An 18,645-nucleotide genomic window follows, 5' to 3' on the forward strand; every position below is an offset into this window, starting at 1 on the left:
TCGCTCCAGATTTGAAACTAACTTCATCCTCGTGGATGCCCCATGGTAGCTGACTTGACACTTTGGGTCTTGTCTTCTCTGGTCTGCTCCTTGCTGTTTTTACCACGTTAGGAGGTGGCAGCTGCTCCTCCTCCATCAGAACTCTGGTGTAGTTCTTGGCCCCCCCTCACAGTTTACATCTAAAAGCAGAAAACTCCCATAGGCTCTTCCTTATGGTGCCTCCAGTTAGTGACCTCTGCTTTCAACCTCTCCTGCTATCAGCAAATAGGACAAACCTTTAGCCTTGCCAACTCAGACTGAGGGGCTGACACCACTCTGATAGGTCGGGTTTCTCTCATGGAGGGTGACTGACTTCTGTAGCACGAATCTTAAAGAGATCTTATTAATAAAAACAAACTCAGAGCCAGGTATGGGGTGAACACTGAAAGATCAAGAGAGACAGAACCAGCCACAGCTACCTCACCTTGCCAATTTCCTCAGCTGATCCTGTTTCCTCAGACTGGAAACCTCGGTGTCCTCATCCGAATGGATCTCAGCTGAACTGCTGCTAAAAGCTTAACCAGGCTCTAGTTCCTGGTCCTCACGCCTTATATACCTTTCTGCCTCCTGCCATCATTTCCTGGGATTAAAGGCATGTGTCACCATGCCTGGCTGTTTCCAGTGTAGCTTTGAACTCACAGAGATCCAGATGGATTTCTGCCTCTGGAATGTTAGGATTAAAGGCGTGTGTTAGCATTGCCTAACCTCTATGTTTAATATTGTGGCTGTTCTGTTCTCTGACCCCAGGTAAGTTTATTAAGGTGCACAATATATTGGGGGACACAATATCACCACAGACTTCTCTTGGCCTTCAATTGGCATTTTCTTTCTTTTTTTTTTTTAAACTCACATGTCCTTTTGATTTGTTCATGTTTACCTTGGGGAATATCAGGCATTTGTTGGTGATTTTGTGAGCACTTCTTGAGTATTGAGCCCTTTGTGGGGAATACAAGTTAAAATAGTCCCTCTCTTGTATTTTTTTTCCCCTTTGATTAGTTAGAATATGAGTCCAACGGTCTGGAATTTAACTTATTGACGGGTGCATACAGGCTGCTTTCTAGAGAGACTATTTAGACCATTGTATAAAATCATTCCTTGCCCACTTGACTTTTTCAAGACAGTGTTTCACTATGTAGCTCGTGCTGGCCTGAAACTCTCGGGCTTGCTTCACCTGCCAGTGTTGACTTTTTATTCAACGTTTTGAATAATCAGATAACTAACACAAAACTTTTACTTTTATTTCCTAAGTTCTTATGAGGCTCGGTGTAATTTTAAATGTGTAATGATATGTTTTTCAAAACTGCATCTATGCTTTTTAAAAAATTGTTACTGTTTTCAAAATCAAGATTCATTGTTAAATATGTTGCAATCTGTATCTTAGTTTAAATATTTAAATTTCACTTGTCATAAATTCTTTTATTAATCTTTCAATATGATGGACAAATTTAAGGAATATTTTAAAAATTAAGGAATATTTCAGTAATACACTATGCACAGCTGTTTTTTTCTCACCAGTTTTCAAGTGATTTGAGTATATTTTGATAACCCTTTGTTGATAATTCTGTGACCTAGAGCAGCAGTTCTCAACCTTCCTAGTGCTGCAGCCCCTTAATACAGTTCTTCATGTGGTGACCCCAACCTTAAAATTGTTTCATTGCTACTATTATGAGTTGTAATATTAATATCTGATATGTAGGATATCTGATATTCGACCCCTGTGGAGGTCATGACCCACAGGTTGAACTGCTTATCTTTCTGTAGGCCCACAGAATTGATAGGGTGTTGGTAGTTAAAGTCTCAAGTTCAGCTGGTCTAGAAATGATCTTTGGTTTATACCAAATGACACCATTATTTTTATTAATAACAACCCAGAGTAGTATTTTTTTAATTTGTGTGTGTGTGTGTGTGTGTGTGTGTGTGTGTGTATGTGTGTGTGTCTTTGTAGGGGTAGGTAATGTGGATATGAATGCTGTTGCCCTTGGAGCTAGAAAAGGTTGTAAGCCCCTGACATGGGTACAGGGAATCAAACTCAGATCTTTTTGAAAAACAGTAAGTGCTCCTAAACACTGAGCCATCTATCTCTCCAGCTGTTCCTAATTTTCTTTTTTTTTTTTTTGGTTTTTCGAGACAGGGTTTCTCTGTGTAGCTTTGCGCCTGTCCTGGAACTCACTTGGTAGTCCAGGCTGGCCTCGAACTCACAGAGATCCGCCTGGCTCTGCCTCCCGAGTGCTGGGATTAAAGGCGTGCGCCACCACCGCCCGGCTGTTCCTAATTTTCTAAATGCTCTAGACCAGTGTGTAGAAATTGTGTGTGTGTGTGTGTGTGTGTGTACGTACGCACGTACGTGTGTGTGTGTGTGTGTACAAATGAGGCAATGGGCAAATGTGACTTGGATTTAGTAACACAGAGAGGCTCCAAGATTAAAATTGGTCTTGGTCCATACAAAAAAACCATTTGTCTATGTTCATAGTACCATTTATTGTCACTCCCAAATTGGAAAACAACACAAAATATACATCACTTGATGAGTAGATGAACAAAACTTGGTCTGCTCTTGCAGTAGAATATTATCTGGCCATAGAAAGGAAAAAATTACATAAAAAGGAAAAAGCATACATTAAGTGAAAGAAGGCATTCTCTGAAACCACACATATTATGTTTGGTTTATATGAAATGTCTGTAATAGGCAAGTCCCTAGAGATAGAAGGTGGATTAGTAATTGTCTGGGGTTTAGTAGGATGGACAGAGGAGCATGGGAGGTGATAGCTACTGAGTTGGGGTTTCTGTTTAAGACAATAAAGTGCTCTAAAATTGGTGGTAATGATAGTTGTGCAGCTTTGAACATATTAAAAACCCTATGAATTATAGCTTAAAAAATAAATTTTATGCTGGGTGGTGGTGGTGCATGCCTTTAATCCCAGCACTCAGGAGGCTGAGGCAGGTGGATCTCTGAGTTCGAGGCCAGCCTGGTCTACAAAATGAGTTCCAGGACAGATTCCAAAGCTGCACAGAAAAACCAAAATAAATAAATAAATAAATAAAATAGATTTCATGGTATAAATTTAATATTTCAGAAAAGCAGAAAGTTAAATCTTGGATACATATGTAGTAAAATAGTTGAGAATGGCCAGTGAAAGTAAATTGACAGGCAATCTCCTATGTGTCATTAGGATAGAATGGTGTGATTTTTCAGGAGAAAAAAAGAGAAAGAACAACTTGAATATGCTTCTCTGGCACACTGAAAAATTAATTTCATGTAGTTGTATATTCTGAGGGACAGAATATACAGAATTATGTAGAATACATTGATGTTCTTTACATGGATTGTTTTTGATATATAATTTCTTTAAATTAGGCCAGTCTTATGAAATTCGGATGCTGGATAATCGCAAAATGGGAGATATGCCTGAGATCAGTGGAAAATTGGTAAAGGTAAGGACAGTCTGTTTCAGTGGATTCTGTGGTGATTGAATAAAAGTGGCATGCAAGAAATTTTTTGTTTGTTTTTTAATATGTATTTATATTGTGCGTGTGCCACTGCCATAGCACACTTGAGGCTGGAGGGCTCTCTGCTTCCACCACAGGGGTTTGGAAGTTGTACCTTAAACTCTAAGTCATTGATGTAAGCTTCTTTATAAAAATTTTAAAATATCTCTTTAGAAAAATGACTACTTTAGAAGTTTGGGCTTTTTCAGTTGTATTTTGCTTACTCATGTGTGACATGGAAGTTACAGTTGTTGGGAACCAGGAAACAGTAGAAAAGGTAGTTTAGTTATGCAGAGCAAAACCCATCTCCACATCTAAGCCCTTTTCAGTTTTACTTTTTATCATTATCATTACCATTATTATGAGAGAGAGAAAGAGACTGTGAGAGCACACACTCCTGCACAGCTATGCACATGCATGTGTGGGGGCCAGAGGATGGCTGTTGGAAGCTCGCTCTTCCCCTCCAACTTCATGTGGGGTTTGGGCATTGAACCTGCGCTGTCAGGCTTGTGCTGCAAGCACTTGTACCTGCTCAGCCGTCGGGCCGGCCGAGCCTCGCATTTGAAATACGTTAATTTACAACTTTTAAGAACCTTTTCTTTCACTTTTTAAATTTTTCTTCAGTATAACTTGAAATTTCAGTTTATCTACTGACATATCTAAATGAGGATGTCAGGCGTCCTATATATAAGAGACATAGCCCTTGTCTGGTCAGCCTTGAGGATTGCTCTTTAGACAAGGAATACACACACTTTCATTCGTGGGTCATGGAGGGTGAGTCCTTCTAGCTCTGTCTGCCTACGTACCGGGGCTTGTTATAGATACTACAGCATCAGAGGCAGTGCATTTTTGGAATATGCTTATTGGGAAGGGACAAGCTGCACTGTTAGCAGGAGGCTGCTCGGAGCGCAGCTCCCCTGATGTTTGTTGTAATGTTGGGGATCAAACTGGGATCTCACACAGGCCAGATACATGTTTGCTGATACTCCCAGTAATAATTTTTTCATTGGTTTTGTTGTTGTTTGTTTGTTTGAAAAGGGCCTTCACTGTGTAGCCCTGGATGTCCTGGAACTCACTCTATAGACCAGGCTGGCCTCCAACTCACAGAGATCTGCCTGCCTCTGCCTCCCGAGTGCTGGTTTTAAAGGTGTGCATCACCACCACCCGGCACCAGAAATAATTTTTTAAAGAGGAGATAAGACTGTATTTTTCTGTCACTGTAAAAGTTACATTTGATAACTAGCATGCTGCTTTTACCAAAAAATATGCAAATATAAAAAGGTTGAAGATTCGTTGTTATGGATTCTGTAATAACATTGTCAGTGTATTTGATATGTTTTGTGTTGAGCCCTATACACTGGCTCCAAAAGTGGAGCTCACGTATTCGTGCATGTTTGTTGGCACAGGGTGTCATGTAGCCCAGGCTGGTCTCAAATTCCTCATGTAGCCTGAGGACAGCCTTGAATTTCTGGTCTTTCTGCCTCCACTTGTGAGTGCTAGGATGGTAGGTGAGTAACACTGTGCTGGGTGTGTAGGTGCAGGGGATTGAACCACAGCTTCACGCATACTAAGGAAACACTACCAATGGAGCCATATCTCCAATTCCCAAAATTGTTAGAACATCTTAAAACTTTTTAATTTTTTTATTTTTATGTACATTGGTGTTTTGCCTACATACATGTTTGTATGATGGTGTTGGATCCCCTGGAATGGTTGTGAGTTGCCATGCGGGTGCTGGGAATTGAACCCGGGTCCTCTGGAAGAGTGGCCAGTGCTCTTAGTTGTTGAGCCATGTCTCCAGCTGTTAAAAACTTTTTGTTTGGTTTTTGTTTTTCTTTTTGGTATTGACAGTTGAACCTAGGGCCCCGTACATACTAAGCAAGTAATCTATTTCAGTGAGCCAATTTGCAACTCTATTGAACTTCTAATCTTACAACAGTTTGAATAAGCTGCCTTGAGCTCCCTGTGTAGATCATGCAGGCCTTGAACTTGCAATCCTCCTGCCTCAGAGTTCCTAAGAGCAGAGTTTCTGGCTTGTGCTGTCAGGCCTGGCTTTTTTACTTTTAAAGTGTGTGTGTGTGAATTCGTGTGTAAGAGCCCTCAGGAGCCAGAAGATCCATGGTAGCTAGAGTTACAGGTGGTTGTGAGCCTGCATGTGGGTGTTGGAAATGGAACTTGGGTCTTCCACAAGAGCAAGTCCTCAGCTGTAAGAACCCTTGAGCTGTATATCTTTTTTTTTTTTTTTTTGGTTTTTCGAGACAGGGTTTCTCTGTGTGGCTTTGCGCCTCTCCTGGAACTCACTTGGTAGCCCAGGCTGGCCTCGAACTCACAGAGATCCGCCTGGCTCTGCCTCCCGAGTGCTGGGATTAAAGGCGTGCGCCACCACCGCCCGGCTGAGCTGTATATCTTGTCTTCATACCCTTGAGTTCCTTGTATGTGTGCTGGGTTATACAGTGTATTAATTCATGTTTGCTTAGGTCATCAGCCAAGACTACTGATGATCTGAGGAAAGTGTAACACAGTTTGAAATCAACACCAAATGCCAAATTAAATTTCTATCAAAGCACTGGGAAAGTCAATTCTAAAACACTTGGCATTTATCAGTGAAAATTGGCTTTTTAAGGCAGTTCCCTGATTGAGAAATAGCTAGTTACATAGGTGAGTTGTGTTTAAAATGATTTCATGGAGCTAGTTAAAATGCCTGTCAGAGTAGTTTGGTATGAAAGGTTAATCATTTAATTTGTTGAACTTCTTTGAATTTACTTCCAAATTAAAACACACAGAAAGAGTGTTATCAGACTAACTCAAGTGAAGAAACAGGCAACACTGGCAGTCCATGAAGTAAGGAGCTCTACCTCAAGCCACTCCCAACATGACCACCAACTCAAGCCACAGACTTACCGTGGTATTGCAGTGCTGGGCTTATGGATGTGAGCTATCAGGCCTGGATCTACTTTTTTTTTTTTTTTTTTTTTTTTATCTGGAGCTGAGAATCGAACCCAGGGCCTTGCGCTTGCTAGGCAAGCGCTCTACCACTGAGCTAAATCTCCAACCCCCTCAAAAAAAAAATTTTTTTGTTTTGTTTTGTTTTTCGAGACAGGGTTTCTCTGTGTAGCCTTGCACCTTTCCTGGAACTCACTCCATAGCCCAGGCTGACCTCGAACTCACAGAGATCCGCCTGGTTCTGCTTCCTGAGTGCTGGGATTAAAGGCGTGCGCCACCACCGCCCGGCAGCTCTACTTTTTTATATGTTTAAAATTGGAGACAGGGACTCATTAAGTTGTGAAGGATGGTCCTGCACTCACTCTGTAGCCTAGGCTAGCCTCATATTCTGATTCTCCAGCCTCCCAAGTAGTTAGAATTATAGGCCTGTATCACTAGGCCCAGCTAGAATGTTCACTTTTGTAGTCTTTGTTGATTATTTAATTTAGTTGTATGTGTATGTATATGCCACAGTGTGTGTGTGTAAATTAGAGGAAATTTTATGCAGTCAGTTCTTTCTTCTCACTTTTATGTGGGTTCCCAGGATTGAATTTAGGTTATCTGCAAGCACTTTATCCTCTAAGCCACCTCACCAACCTGTCTTTTTAGAGAAACTTAGCGATTATTATTGTTTTTCAGACAGTCGCCTCTGTAGCCCAGCTGGCCTTAATCTTAAGCTCTCCTGCCTCAGCCTCGAGATTGCTGAGTCATTACAGCCGATGTTAAGATTAATACAGTTGACTGTTGTCAGGGCTTACCTATCTATATTTTTAATATTTTTCATCTTTCATAATTCTTTTGGGCAGCTGGTATTTTCTCATAGAAATCTAATTCCTGCTCACTAATTTCATGGTCATGTACATTGATTTTTTTAAATTACAACACTGAATTATTTTATAGATTAAACCTTTTAATTAGACAGTGGTGGTGCACACCTTTAATCCCAGTGCTCAGCCGGATCTCCATGAGTTCGAGGGCAGCCTGGTCTACAAAGCGAGTTCCAGGGCTGTTACACAGAGAAACCCTGTCTCGAAGAAAAAAAAATTACACTTTTTAAATTTGTGCATAATTTTTAGTTATAATTCTTGGTAACTAAGTAAGCGTGTCATAAATTAGATATCCAAGAATAGAAACAGGTGGAATTTCTCTTCTCTTATTTTGGAACTAAGATGTCACTCACTATATAGCCTATGTGGGCTTTGAAACTAGCTGTTTATGTGACCCAGGATGGCTTCAAACTTGAAGCAGTCCTCCTGCCTCAGCCTCTCAAGTGCTGGCGTTTATGTGTGAGCTATGGTGCTCAACCTCACAGAGGGAGCATTTAAAGCAGAACCTGGTTTTGTATGCTCATCTATTACTATTTAATAAGTAAAAAACCGAAAATGCTTCTCCATTTAGCCAGAGTGGCTGAAACGCTCACTGTCCTCCCTCGTTTCACAGAGCATCATAAGGGTGGTGTTCCATGACAGACGGCTACAGTATACAGAGCATCAGCAGCTTGAAGGCTGGAAGTGGAATCGCCCAGGAGACAGACTTCTCGATTTAGGTACAGGTGGCTGTCAAAGACCATGGAGATGAAGGTGCTGTGTAACTATGTCCATTAACATGTTGGCACCATGTAAAATTCATCACACAAATTCAGCTTAGGTGTTAGTAGATCTGTGTCTTGAGAATTGCCTTATGCTTGAAGAGTGAAGTAGTTTTGTGGTGCTAAAGTAACCTCCACCAGGAATTGTATGATTTTGAAGCTATTTTAAACCTCAGTTGGCATCGTCCATCATATTCTTAATGAAATGAAATACAAACCGTGGTAGGAGAAACTGTGATTCTTGTTAGGTGGATTTGATATTGAAGACAAGGTTGACTACGGAGAACGTTGAAGGGAAGTTCAACATGGATTAATTATTTCCATAGAACATAATATAGTAAGTTTTAAGTTTGTTTTGTTTTTGTTTGTTTTGATTTTTTTGTTTTGTTTTGTTTTGAGATGGGGTTTTACTAGGCTGCCCAGGCTGCGCTTGAACCTCTAGGCTCAAGCCATCCCCCATACCTCAGCCTCCCAAATAGCTGGGACTCTACTTGAGTGTGTCACCACACCAGGCTCAAATTGTAAGTCTTTTCTTTTAATTACTTAAAGTGGATGCATTTTTTTTTTTGTAACTTGTGTTTGAACATACAGATATTCCAATGTCTGTGGGAATAATTGACACAAGGACAAATCCAAGCCAGTTAAATGCAGTTGAATTTCTGTGGGACCCTGCAAAGCGCACATCTGCCTTCATTCAGGTTTGCCTTTTTACGTTGTTAGATGCATACTGCTCAAGTCATTTAGAAGATTGAATTCCTGTCTCATGAAAGTATTTATTTGTAAATTATAACGTAATGTCTTTAAAAAAAAATACATATAGTTAAGGGGCTAGAGAGGTGACTCAGCAGTTAAGAACACTGGCTGCTCTTCCAGAGGATCTGGGTTCAATTCCCAGCAACCACGTGGCAGCTCACAGCTGTCTGTAACTCCAAGATCTGACATCCTTACATAGATATACATGTAGGCAAATCACCAATGCACATAAAATAAAAATAAATTATTTTTAAAAATACAGTTAAGCCGGGCGGTGGTGGCGCACACCTTTAATCCCAGCACTCGGGAGGCAGAGCCAGGCGGATCTCTGTGAGTTCGAGGCCAGCCTGGGCTACCAAGTGAGTTCCAGGAGAGGCGCAAAGCCACACAGAGAAACCCTGTCTCGAAAAACCAAAGAAAAAAAAATAAATAAATAAAAATACAGTTAAAATGGCTTTAATTTACTAGATTAGTTATATAGACATAAAAGACATTGGGTGATAGTAATAAATTTTTTTGTTATTTTTGTTTTGTTTTTTTGAGACAGGGTCTCTCTACATAGCCCTAGCTGTTCTGGAACTCACTATGTAACCCAGGCTGACTTTCAACTCACAGAGATCCACCTGCTGAGTGCTGAAATTAAAGGTGCACCGCCATGCCTGGCAATATTATTATTATTATTATTATCATCTTTTTTGTTTGTTTTGGAAACAGGATCTCACTTTATAGCTTTGGATGGCCTGGAGCTCACCATGTACAGCGTGCCACCACACCTTTGGGCTTTTAATTTTTTTTTTTTTTTTTCCAAGACAGGGTTTCTCTGTGTAGCTCTATCTATCCTGGAACTCACTCTGTGGACCAGGTTGTTTTTGAACTCTGTTTCTGCCTCTCAAAGGATGGCATTAAAGGCGTGTGCCACCACCGCCTGTCTTAAATTTTATTTTTGATCGGTGTTCACAGTAATAGAACTTTCTATTTTTTTCATGATGCACATTTCTCTTGAACAGAAACTGCCATTTAAAAGGATACTATTGAAAAAAAGTTTTAGGCTTAAAATTTTTTTCTAACATTATTTAAAACATGTTTATAATCAAACTTTAATATATACAAATGAAGAGATAATGATAGTGGATTCTTCATATGTCCATCATGTCAGAGATCCACCTGCCTGTGTCTCCTGAGGCTGGGATCAAAGCTGTGCACCATCACACCAGGCACTGTTGGCATATTTTAAAACAAACCCCACTGTATTTTATCCATAAACACTTTCGTGTGTCCAAGAGATAACTTTGAAAGTAACATGATTACATATTTAAAACCCAAAAGTAGTTGTAATATGTAGTGTTTCCAAATTTGTAAGTGGTGGAATTTTAACTACTGTGTATAGGTAGTCTTTATATAGAAGGGAATAGCTATTTAATTGTTAACCAGCTTAAGTAAGCTGTGTTTGCATCAACTCTAATGATCATTAGCATTCCATATTTGGGTTGTCTGTGAAATATTCCCTTCAGTTAATGATGATGACATGATTCATATTGGTTGAATATTGTCACGTGCTATTAGTGTCTGTCCAATAGAATAATCAGTTTTGTAGTAAATAAGAGTGGTAAGACCTGGCCTTATCTCAGGTTGTGCAACCTCATTGCAGAGGTGAGCTTTCACATTGCATATCACTTGAAGAGGGCTTGTCTGTGTAGCAGTCAGAAATGACCGTGGTCTTGCTGCTTGCTAACTTCATGTTGTATCCTGAGGCTGTTTTCTGAAGTGGTATGGGTCGGGGGAGTTGAAATGAATTTTGCCCCTGCGAGCCTGCCAGGACTTGGAAAGGTTGATCTGGAGAGTTTAGATGAATACAATTTGCATAAATAATGAGGCTTTAGGGACTAAAAATTGCCCAGGCAAAGCATCACAAATTGGTGTGTTTGGAGAAGCAGTAGCAAGAAGCTTGGCTGTCTACAGCAGGGGTGGAGGCAGTGGAGAGGCAGGCCTTAGGACCCTGGTCTGAGAGAGCATGCTGTTGGGGTGGAGGCAGGTGAGAATGTGTAGATGCTTCTGGGCTCCTTTCCTCACTGGAACCCGTCCCCCGTGAGAGGAGAAGCACTAGAGCAAGAGAATTGCTGGAGCCCAGTGAGTCCAGAAACACTGAAGTTCTCAAAGGAAGGCCTGTATTCAGGAGCATTCAGGAAATTCCAAGAGAATTTGACCTTTGTCTGTTTTAAGGGATCTTGGATGTACATCCATGAGGGAATAAAATAGAGCCTCAGTGGAAGGTTTTTGAATGTAGTTCGGCTTGAATTGTTCTGTAGGTACACTGCATCAGCACAGAATTCACTCCACGGAAGCATGGAGGTGAAAAGGGAGTGCCTTTTAGGATCCAGGTTGACACCTTTAAGCAGAATGAAAATGGAGAATACACAGATCATCTTCACTCAGCTAGCTGCCAAATCAAAGTCTTTAAGGTAAGCAATGGAAACCAGGAGGGATGTTCAGTTTTGTTTGTAAAGTTGTGTGCAGCCAGATGAATGAAGTCACCTACTTTGTTTTTAAGCCTAAAGGTGCAGATAGGAAACAAAAAACTGACCGAGAAAAGATGGAAAAGAGAACAGCTCATGAAAAAGAAAAGTATCAGCCATCTTATGACACCACCATCCTCACAGAGGTAATGTGGCACGGCATTTGGCTTTGGAGAGAAACAGGTTTAAATGCGTGTTAGCAGGACCTTGCACATGTGTTGCAACAAAGGGATTGGGAAGGCTGGGTGGCGGATTGACATGATATTCTGAGGATTTTGTGGGCACGTGTTTTACCCTAAGTTTGAGGGTTTTATTAGTTTATTTGCTTGGGTGGGATCTTGAATGAAGATGCTGAAATCCCAATGAGGTCTCAGAATAGACCTTAAAACCTTGAAATTGACAAGAGATTTAAGTGGGGGCCTAGAATGTCCAATTTTTGTCACTGCTGGGGTTTTGCATTTTCTTTAACTTTGAATCCTGTTAGTCATACATTTGTTTAATTGAGCGCAAAGACATGAAAACAGGGTATTAGGTCTTTCTTTGTATAATGAAAAGACATTGACCCCAATCTTTGGTGTTTGTCCAGATGAGGCTTGAGCCTATAATTGAAGATGCAGTTGAACATGAGCAGAAAAAGTCCAGCAAGCGGACTTTGCCAGCAGACTACGGTGATTCTCTGGCAAAGCGAGGCAGTGTAAGGGACTTCTGCTTCTCTTTTCATTGTGCAAGAACCCTTGTGCAGTGTTAGATATAGGACCAACTTCCATGGAAAAGTAAAGCCGAAATTGTTTTTATGTCCATGTCTTGATTTAATTTGCTTTTGTTTAGACTTTCTGCTTTCTGTTTGTTCCTCGCTGAGGAAAATTTCCTAAATCTAACACTTTAAAACAAAGCATAAACAATGTTGACCATAGTGGGTGGTTTTAGAGGGAACGACACTCAGAGAGATGTTTTCCAACTTGTTCCCTTGTTCCCTTGCCTTCTCCTTCCCTTCTTCCCCTTCACACACACAACTCCTTCAAGATCATGAATTACTTGACTAATTTTAAATCATTTTTATGTAGTTAAGAAGTTTTGCTTTTTTCACATGTATACCAAATAAGAAAATTTTGTAGACAGTTAAATGATGGCAGCAAGCTTGACATTACCATGTGCAGTACTCTGTGTGACCTTCCCCTGCATGCACCATAAGAATGTGTGTCTGTCTGTGCTTTTAAAAGCCTCTTGGGCAGCACTGGTAGAAGAACATCCTTGACTGTGTAGTGTCTTCTCTTGGCACCCGCATTGTGATGTAGCGCTTCAGAGCACAGTGGTGAGCTTGCTGCACCGCACCCCAGGACCCTCAGCAACGAGCACTTAGTGAGAGGGTTTGACCAAGCGCTGTCAGGGTGAATAGAGCAAGTCTTTGTAACACAACTCTGCCCAGTAGTCCACAGAGGATTGTTCTGAGTTCAGATTGAAATCAGCCATATACCCTTACTAAATATGAGTAGAAATGTGAAAGAATTTTTTAAAATAACCGTTTTAAGTACTCTGTTCATTATTGCACTGTTTGTATTATTAGAGTCCCAAAAATGGATTTTCACTTTTACAATTATCTGTGATTAATTGTGGACTTTGAAGGTCAATGTCACAAGGACTATAACAGAAACATTATTTCCGTTTTAAAGCAACATTTAAATGCTTCTTTATGCATGCTTGCATCCCAGGGCACTGGGAGCACATGCTGCATTTTCTTTTTATTTATTCATTCATTTATTCTTTTATTTATTTATTTTTTTTAGACACTTGCCCCTAGAACTCACCATGTTGCTCAGGTTGACTTTGAACTCATGGCAGTCCTCCTGCCTCAGCCTCCTGAGTACTAGGATTGCAGGTGTGAGCCACCAAGCCTGATTCTTTACATTTTCTGTAACTGGGCTGTTTTGGTTTAAATCAGAGACAGAGCCACTGAATGCTCTTTTCCCCAAATGTGTGCTCTCTAGTTTTATGTTTTATCAACTCCTAATTCTTCTGAAAACCTACAAATGTTCTTAGTAAATTTTTTTGAGGGGATCTTGGGAGCTTAAGTCACTTACCTTATAAACCATTTAGCTAATTTAAAGAAGTTGGTTCTGGTGTGATTGATAGGTAAATCTGTTTTAGCCCAGAGCCAATCCAAAAATGAGTAAGTCAGTAGTAAATTCTTAACGCTTCTTAAGTCTAAAATATGCAAAACGTCAGCAGTTCATGCCTGGGATTTCACATCTTCTTAATTGTGTCGCCTGCCACCCTGGCTGCATTTGGTTTGGGTATGATGCTTCTCCAGTTGGTTAGACCGCAGTCTGGAAACCTGTTTTCAAAATGCAGGGTCCAGATCATGAATCCCTTAACCAAGAACGTAGCTGCAGCACTTCGTGTATCTCTTCAAACGTCTGTAAAGGGGATGGGGACAACCTTTCTTGCAGTTTTGGGCTTTCAGTTAAAGGGATGTATATCCAGAAGTCTTGATAAAATCAAAAGGTGCTGGATGACAGGGTCCCACACTGAATTAGTTCCCAGGGGATGATGCCTAACAAACCCTTTGTGTGTCTGTTGATCTTTGACTCACTCCTGGGCTGCCACAGTTTGCTGCTGACAGTGGATCCTCATTCTTTAACCTGGGTGGGGAAGTTCTACATTGCAGTACACTGAATCCAGAACTGCACAGGTCCAGACCATTGGCCGAGCCTTCAGGAACATCGGCACTGTACTACAGCTTGCTTTTAGCAGCACCTTGAGCTGTGGGTACCCATTAGTGGTACAATGCTTGCCCAGCACACATACAATCCTGAGTTTGCTCTCCAGTCCTACAAAGCAATCAAACCCTAGATTAAAAACTCCTCTTGTGGTAGTAAAGGCATCTAAATTTATAAATGTGAAATAGATGAGCGTATGGTGAGTAAACGTGCCGTCTCCACTGTGCCACGCCAACTTTAAATTTTGGGATAGCTCTATTTTCTCAAAGAACTGGCAGTAATTATCAAGGTAAATTTGGGGAGGTCTTGCTTTGATTATTTTTTTTTTTTTTTTTTTTGGTTTTTTCGAGACAGGGTTTCTCTGTGTAGCTTTGCGCCTCTCCTGGAACTCACTTGGTAGCCCAGGCTGGCCTCGAACTCACAGAGATCCGCCTGGCTCTGCCTCCCGAGTGCTGGGATTAAAGGCGTGCGCCACCACCGCCCGGCTTTGCTTTGATTATTAAGAGTTATTTAGGGGCTGGTGAAGTGGCTCAGAGGTTAAGAGCACTGACTGCTCTTCCAGAGGTCCTGAGTTCAATTCCCAGCAACCACATGGTGGCTCACAACCATCGATAATGAGATCTGGCGCCCTCTTCTGGCCTGCAGGCAACATGCAGGAGGAATATTGTATACATAATAAATAAATAAATCTTTTAAAAAAAAAGAGTTATTTAGATGTGTATGTTTGGTTGTATTGTAATATTTTTTATTAGGAGAAGGGCGATGTAACATGAAGCTCTTGCATGTAGTGGAGTGACAGTCCATACTCCCTTGGTTAGATTTGTATGAGCATGGCACAGGCATGGGCACTTCACGTTATGTAAACTGAGGAGAAAACGATACTCAGTAAGATGAAAAAGGCCCTGCTCTTAAAGCAATAGGTGTTTTCGTGTGGAGTGTATTCTGTAGTAAGGTCATGAGTAGAGCTGACCAGTCAGGCCAATTTCTGCTTTGAAAGGTGGTGGTCTTGGACCAGTGTCAGCAATGACTTTTTTTTTTTTTTTTTGAGGGGTCCATAATTGGTCAGATGTGAGGAATGCTGGGGATTTATTTTCTTTCCCTGTTTATGCCTGTGTCTGGTAGCTGCTAAGACATAGATGGGCTTTGCCTAGAGAGACCTCCGTTCAAACTCTGTGCTTCACATTAGTGATCTTAACACTTTGCTAAGAAGAATTTGAACAAGATGATTTTTCCCTTGATTATTTTCAAACTGGCATCCAAAAGTTTCATTGTAAATTTGAGCAGTTGCAAAGGAAGCATTTCATGGCATGATGTATGTTTGTATTTATAATTCTTAAATTTTAAAACTTATCTCTGTGAGTTTGAGGACAGCCAGGGCTACACAGAGAAGCCCTGTCTCACAAAAACAAACAAAAAACCAACAACAACCCAAAAAAAAGGTTAAAACTCAAAACTGTTATTAATATGGAGGAAGTAGCCTGCAGAATCCAAGTGTCACAGACATTTCAAATTTCTTTGGTTTAGTGCTGAGTTTTACTCCCATCTTCTCTCTTGGTCTTACCTTTGTATTCTGTTCCTTTTAAGTGGTACCTTAATGTGACTGTACCCTTATGCATGGGAGTCTTTTCATGATAACCTCAATTTTTTTAAAGATTTATTTTTATTTTATGTCATGCATGTCTGTGCACCTTATGTGTGCAGTGCCTAGGAGGTCAGAAGAGGGTGTTGGACCCTCTAGAACTGAGTTACAGATAGTTGTAAGCTGTATGGGTGCTGAGAACCAAATCTAAGTCCTGGAAAAACAAGTTCTCTTAACCACTGAGCCATCTCTCCATCCCAGTAACCCCAGCTCTTTACAACATAGCTTCTGAATTTTTGAGTCTAACTCTGTAGCCCAAGCTGGCCTTGAACTCATGGCCATCTTCCTTACTCAGTCTCTTGAATTCTGTAGTGCAGGCATGAGCCACCACGCCTGGATACAATAGATTTTTATGAATGGGGAAGACAGAGTTTTGTTGTTTTTACTTTTGTTTTTGAGTTAGGGTCTCATGTAGCTGATGTTGGCCTTAAACTTCTGATCTCTTTGCCACCACCTCCCGAGCTTGATGTTAGACATGTGCTACCGTGCCTGGCTTGAAATTTAATTTTTAAAATTTCTTACAACTATAGATTAAGTGTGGGTAGGAAATTAATAATTGGTGTGTATTCTGCCAAGCCCAGCAACCTAAGTTTGATCTCCAAGACTCAAGTTGTGAAAGGAGAAAACAGACTCCCCAAAATGTCCTCTGACCTCCACATGCATGCCATGGCAGGTGTGCACGCATATAGACACACACATACATACATACATACATACATACATACATACATACATAATGTAATTTTAAAAAGAAAAACTCATTAGGGCCAGTTTATTAAAACAGTTATTCATTTTGTTTGTTGTTTTGGGTTTTTCAAGGCAGGTTTTTCTGTAGACCTGGCTGTCCTAGAACTCACTCTGTAGATCAGGCTAGCCTGGAACTTAGATCAGCCTGCCTCTGCCTCCCAAGAGTTGGGATTAAAGGCATGCACCACCACCACCTGAGAGTCAGTTATACAAATTTTGAAGAACAGCTGATAAATATAAAAATAGAATATCTTTGTAAATGCATCTTGAATAAAGAGAGCAGACATAATTTTTAGATTTTTTTTTTCCTTATTTTTTTGAGACTAGGCTGGCCTGGAACATCCCCAGCTAAGATTATAGGTGTGTGCCACCATGCCCAGCTTAGATTTTTTTAAAATAGGCATGAGAAATTTTGTTTCGATTTGTCATTATCATTCAAGATTCGGCATTCCTTTTGAATCTTCTACAGATATACCAGTGATCTTTGTAGATGATTTAGTATCTGTCAGGTAACCATAGGCCCTCCTGAGTAACAACAGAAAAACTTTTAGTCATTAGAAGTGGCTATTCTACTGTCATTTGTTTGGCTCTAGAGAGTCTTAAACCTTAGTGCTGAAGTTAGATGCCATGCCTTTCTTTTCTCAAATGGGAGCTGGCTGATTATAAAGGTACTGACATCCTCAACAGAGCAGTTGTAGAAAGAATTCCAGCTGTTAGGTGGACATCTGTGAAGCTCAGGAGGGAAGGTTTCTACTTGTAGCCTGCTCAGCATGCTCTGGACCTTGGCTTATTTAGTTTTGCTAACTGTAATAGTGTGTTTCTGTATCTTTGCTCTGTCTCTTGTCAAAATTTTGCCTAAGGTTAAGAGATACTCAGTTCACCATATCCCTTTCAGAAAACACACACACCTGGCAGCCTACACACACATTTGGTGTGTTGCGTGCTAGCCTGTTCATTAAATCTTATTTATATCAAAGTAACAAGTAGGTACTGATGAGGCTGCTTCCTGGGCAAGCATACAAGCAATAAACAGGACCTAGCCACACCCAGGTCACTGTGTGATGTCAGATGTTGCTTGTGAATCCCTTGTCTGTTGTTTTTAAACCTTGAGATATGTTTGTTGGAGCACCTGACAGAAGATGCTGGAAGACGTTGTGTGTGTGTGTGTGTGTGTGTGTGTGTGTGTGTGTGTGCGCGCGCTTTTAGAAAACAAATATATTTAAAGTGTCTATATATTTTGCTGCTATCATCACTCAGATTATCTTTAAGCTAAATGTCTTTAGCTGCACAGGATGAATTTGATACATGTCTAATAGGCACCAGGTATCTTGTGCTTTATAATTTTGCATTGGGTCAGTTAGAGACCAGATTACACAAGTGCTTCTTCCACACATTTAAGAAGCATGTTGTTAACTCATTTCTGTTTCTATCCTTAGTGTTCTCCGTGGCCTGACACTCCCACAGCCTATGTGAATAACAGCCCTTCCCCAGCGCCCACATTCACCTCCTCACAGCAGAGCACGTGCAGTATCCCAGACAGGTATCTGGTTTGTGTGGCCGTGTGCTTGCACTTAACCGTTGCTCCTGCAAGTCCCCATCCATGCGGCCTCATTAATGTGTGTCTGTGTGTTGGGTGGTGGGAAACAGCCTGTATTTAGGTCATATGAGTCTTCACCTGACAGTCTCTGTGCATCTCGTCCTGTGTCTCACTTTGATAGCAACAGAAACTGCAGAAAGGGTTGGAGGGGCATTTTCTCCAGAGATGGAAACAGGAAGATTTTGAGTTTGAGGCCAGCTTGAGGGCTGTATAACAAGACCCTATCTGAACAGAGAGGGAGAGGAGTTTTTAAGATTTTAAGAGCCAGGGAATTGTCTTTGAGAGATTTAAGAAATCACTAACGGGATACACAGTTAAGGACACGGTGAGTGGTTGATGTGAGGCTCTGATATGAATATGTTAAGATTACATTAATTACAAAGCACAGTGGGCTTTAAGTTAACCACATGACATAGGTTATTTTTTTTTTTTTTGCACTGTTTCATACCCTCTCAGCTAGTGTAGTTTTAGTTGAGTATTTAATATTAAAGGACTTTGGGTTTTCTTAAGACTTGTGGCTTTCGAATCAGGACCTCTGGATTTTGTTGAATGTGTTACCTGGCAGTTGAGGGTCCAGGGAGCTC

General features: G+C 40.8%; 1 protein-coding gene across 5 annotated transcripts in view; it reads left to right on the forward strand.

Moving 5' to 3' along the window:
- Nucleotides 1-18,645, forward strand: part of Ubp1 (upstream binding protein 1) — a 49,967-nt gene that overhangs the window by 19,143 nt on the left and 12,179 nt on the right. For 3 of the 5 annotated variants that reach the window (XM_052723072.1, XM_052723104.1, XM_052723085.1), the window contains exons 3-9: nucleotides 3,395-3,471; nucleotides 7,948-8,053; nucleotides 8,687-8,793; nucleotides 11,155-11,307; nucleotides 11,397-11,507; nucleotides 11,948-12,055; nucleotides 17,901-18,004. In XM_052723072.1, the coding sequence (XP_052579032.1) occupies nucleotides 3,395-3,471; nucleotides 7,948-8,053; nucleotides 8,687-8,793; nucleotides 11,155-11,307; nucleotides 11,397-11,507; nucleotides 11,948-12,055; nucleotides 17,901-18,004 (766 nt within the window). The remainder of the gene's footprint in view (nucleotides 1-3,394; nucleotides 3,472-7,947; nucleotides 8,054-8,686; nucleotides 8,794-11,154; nucleotides 11,308-11,396; nucleotides 11,508-11,947; nucleotides 12,056-17,900; nucleotides 18,005-18,645) is intronic. The other 2 variants (XM_052723078.1, XM_052723094.1) reach the window with 1 other exon arrangement.

This window comes from Peromyscus californicus, unplaced genomic scaffold (genome assembly GCF_007827085.1).
Source record: "Peromyscus californicus insignis strain IS unplaced genomic scaffold, ASM782708v3 Scaffold_11__1_contigs__length_118956290, whole genome shotgun sequence".
NCBI lineage: Eukaryota > Metazoa > Chordata > Mammalia > Rodentia > Cricetidae > Peromyscus > Peromyscus californicus.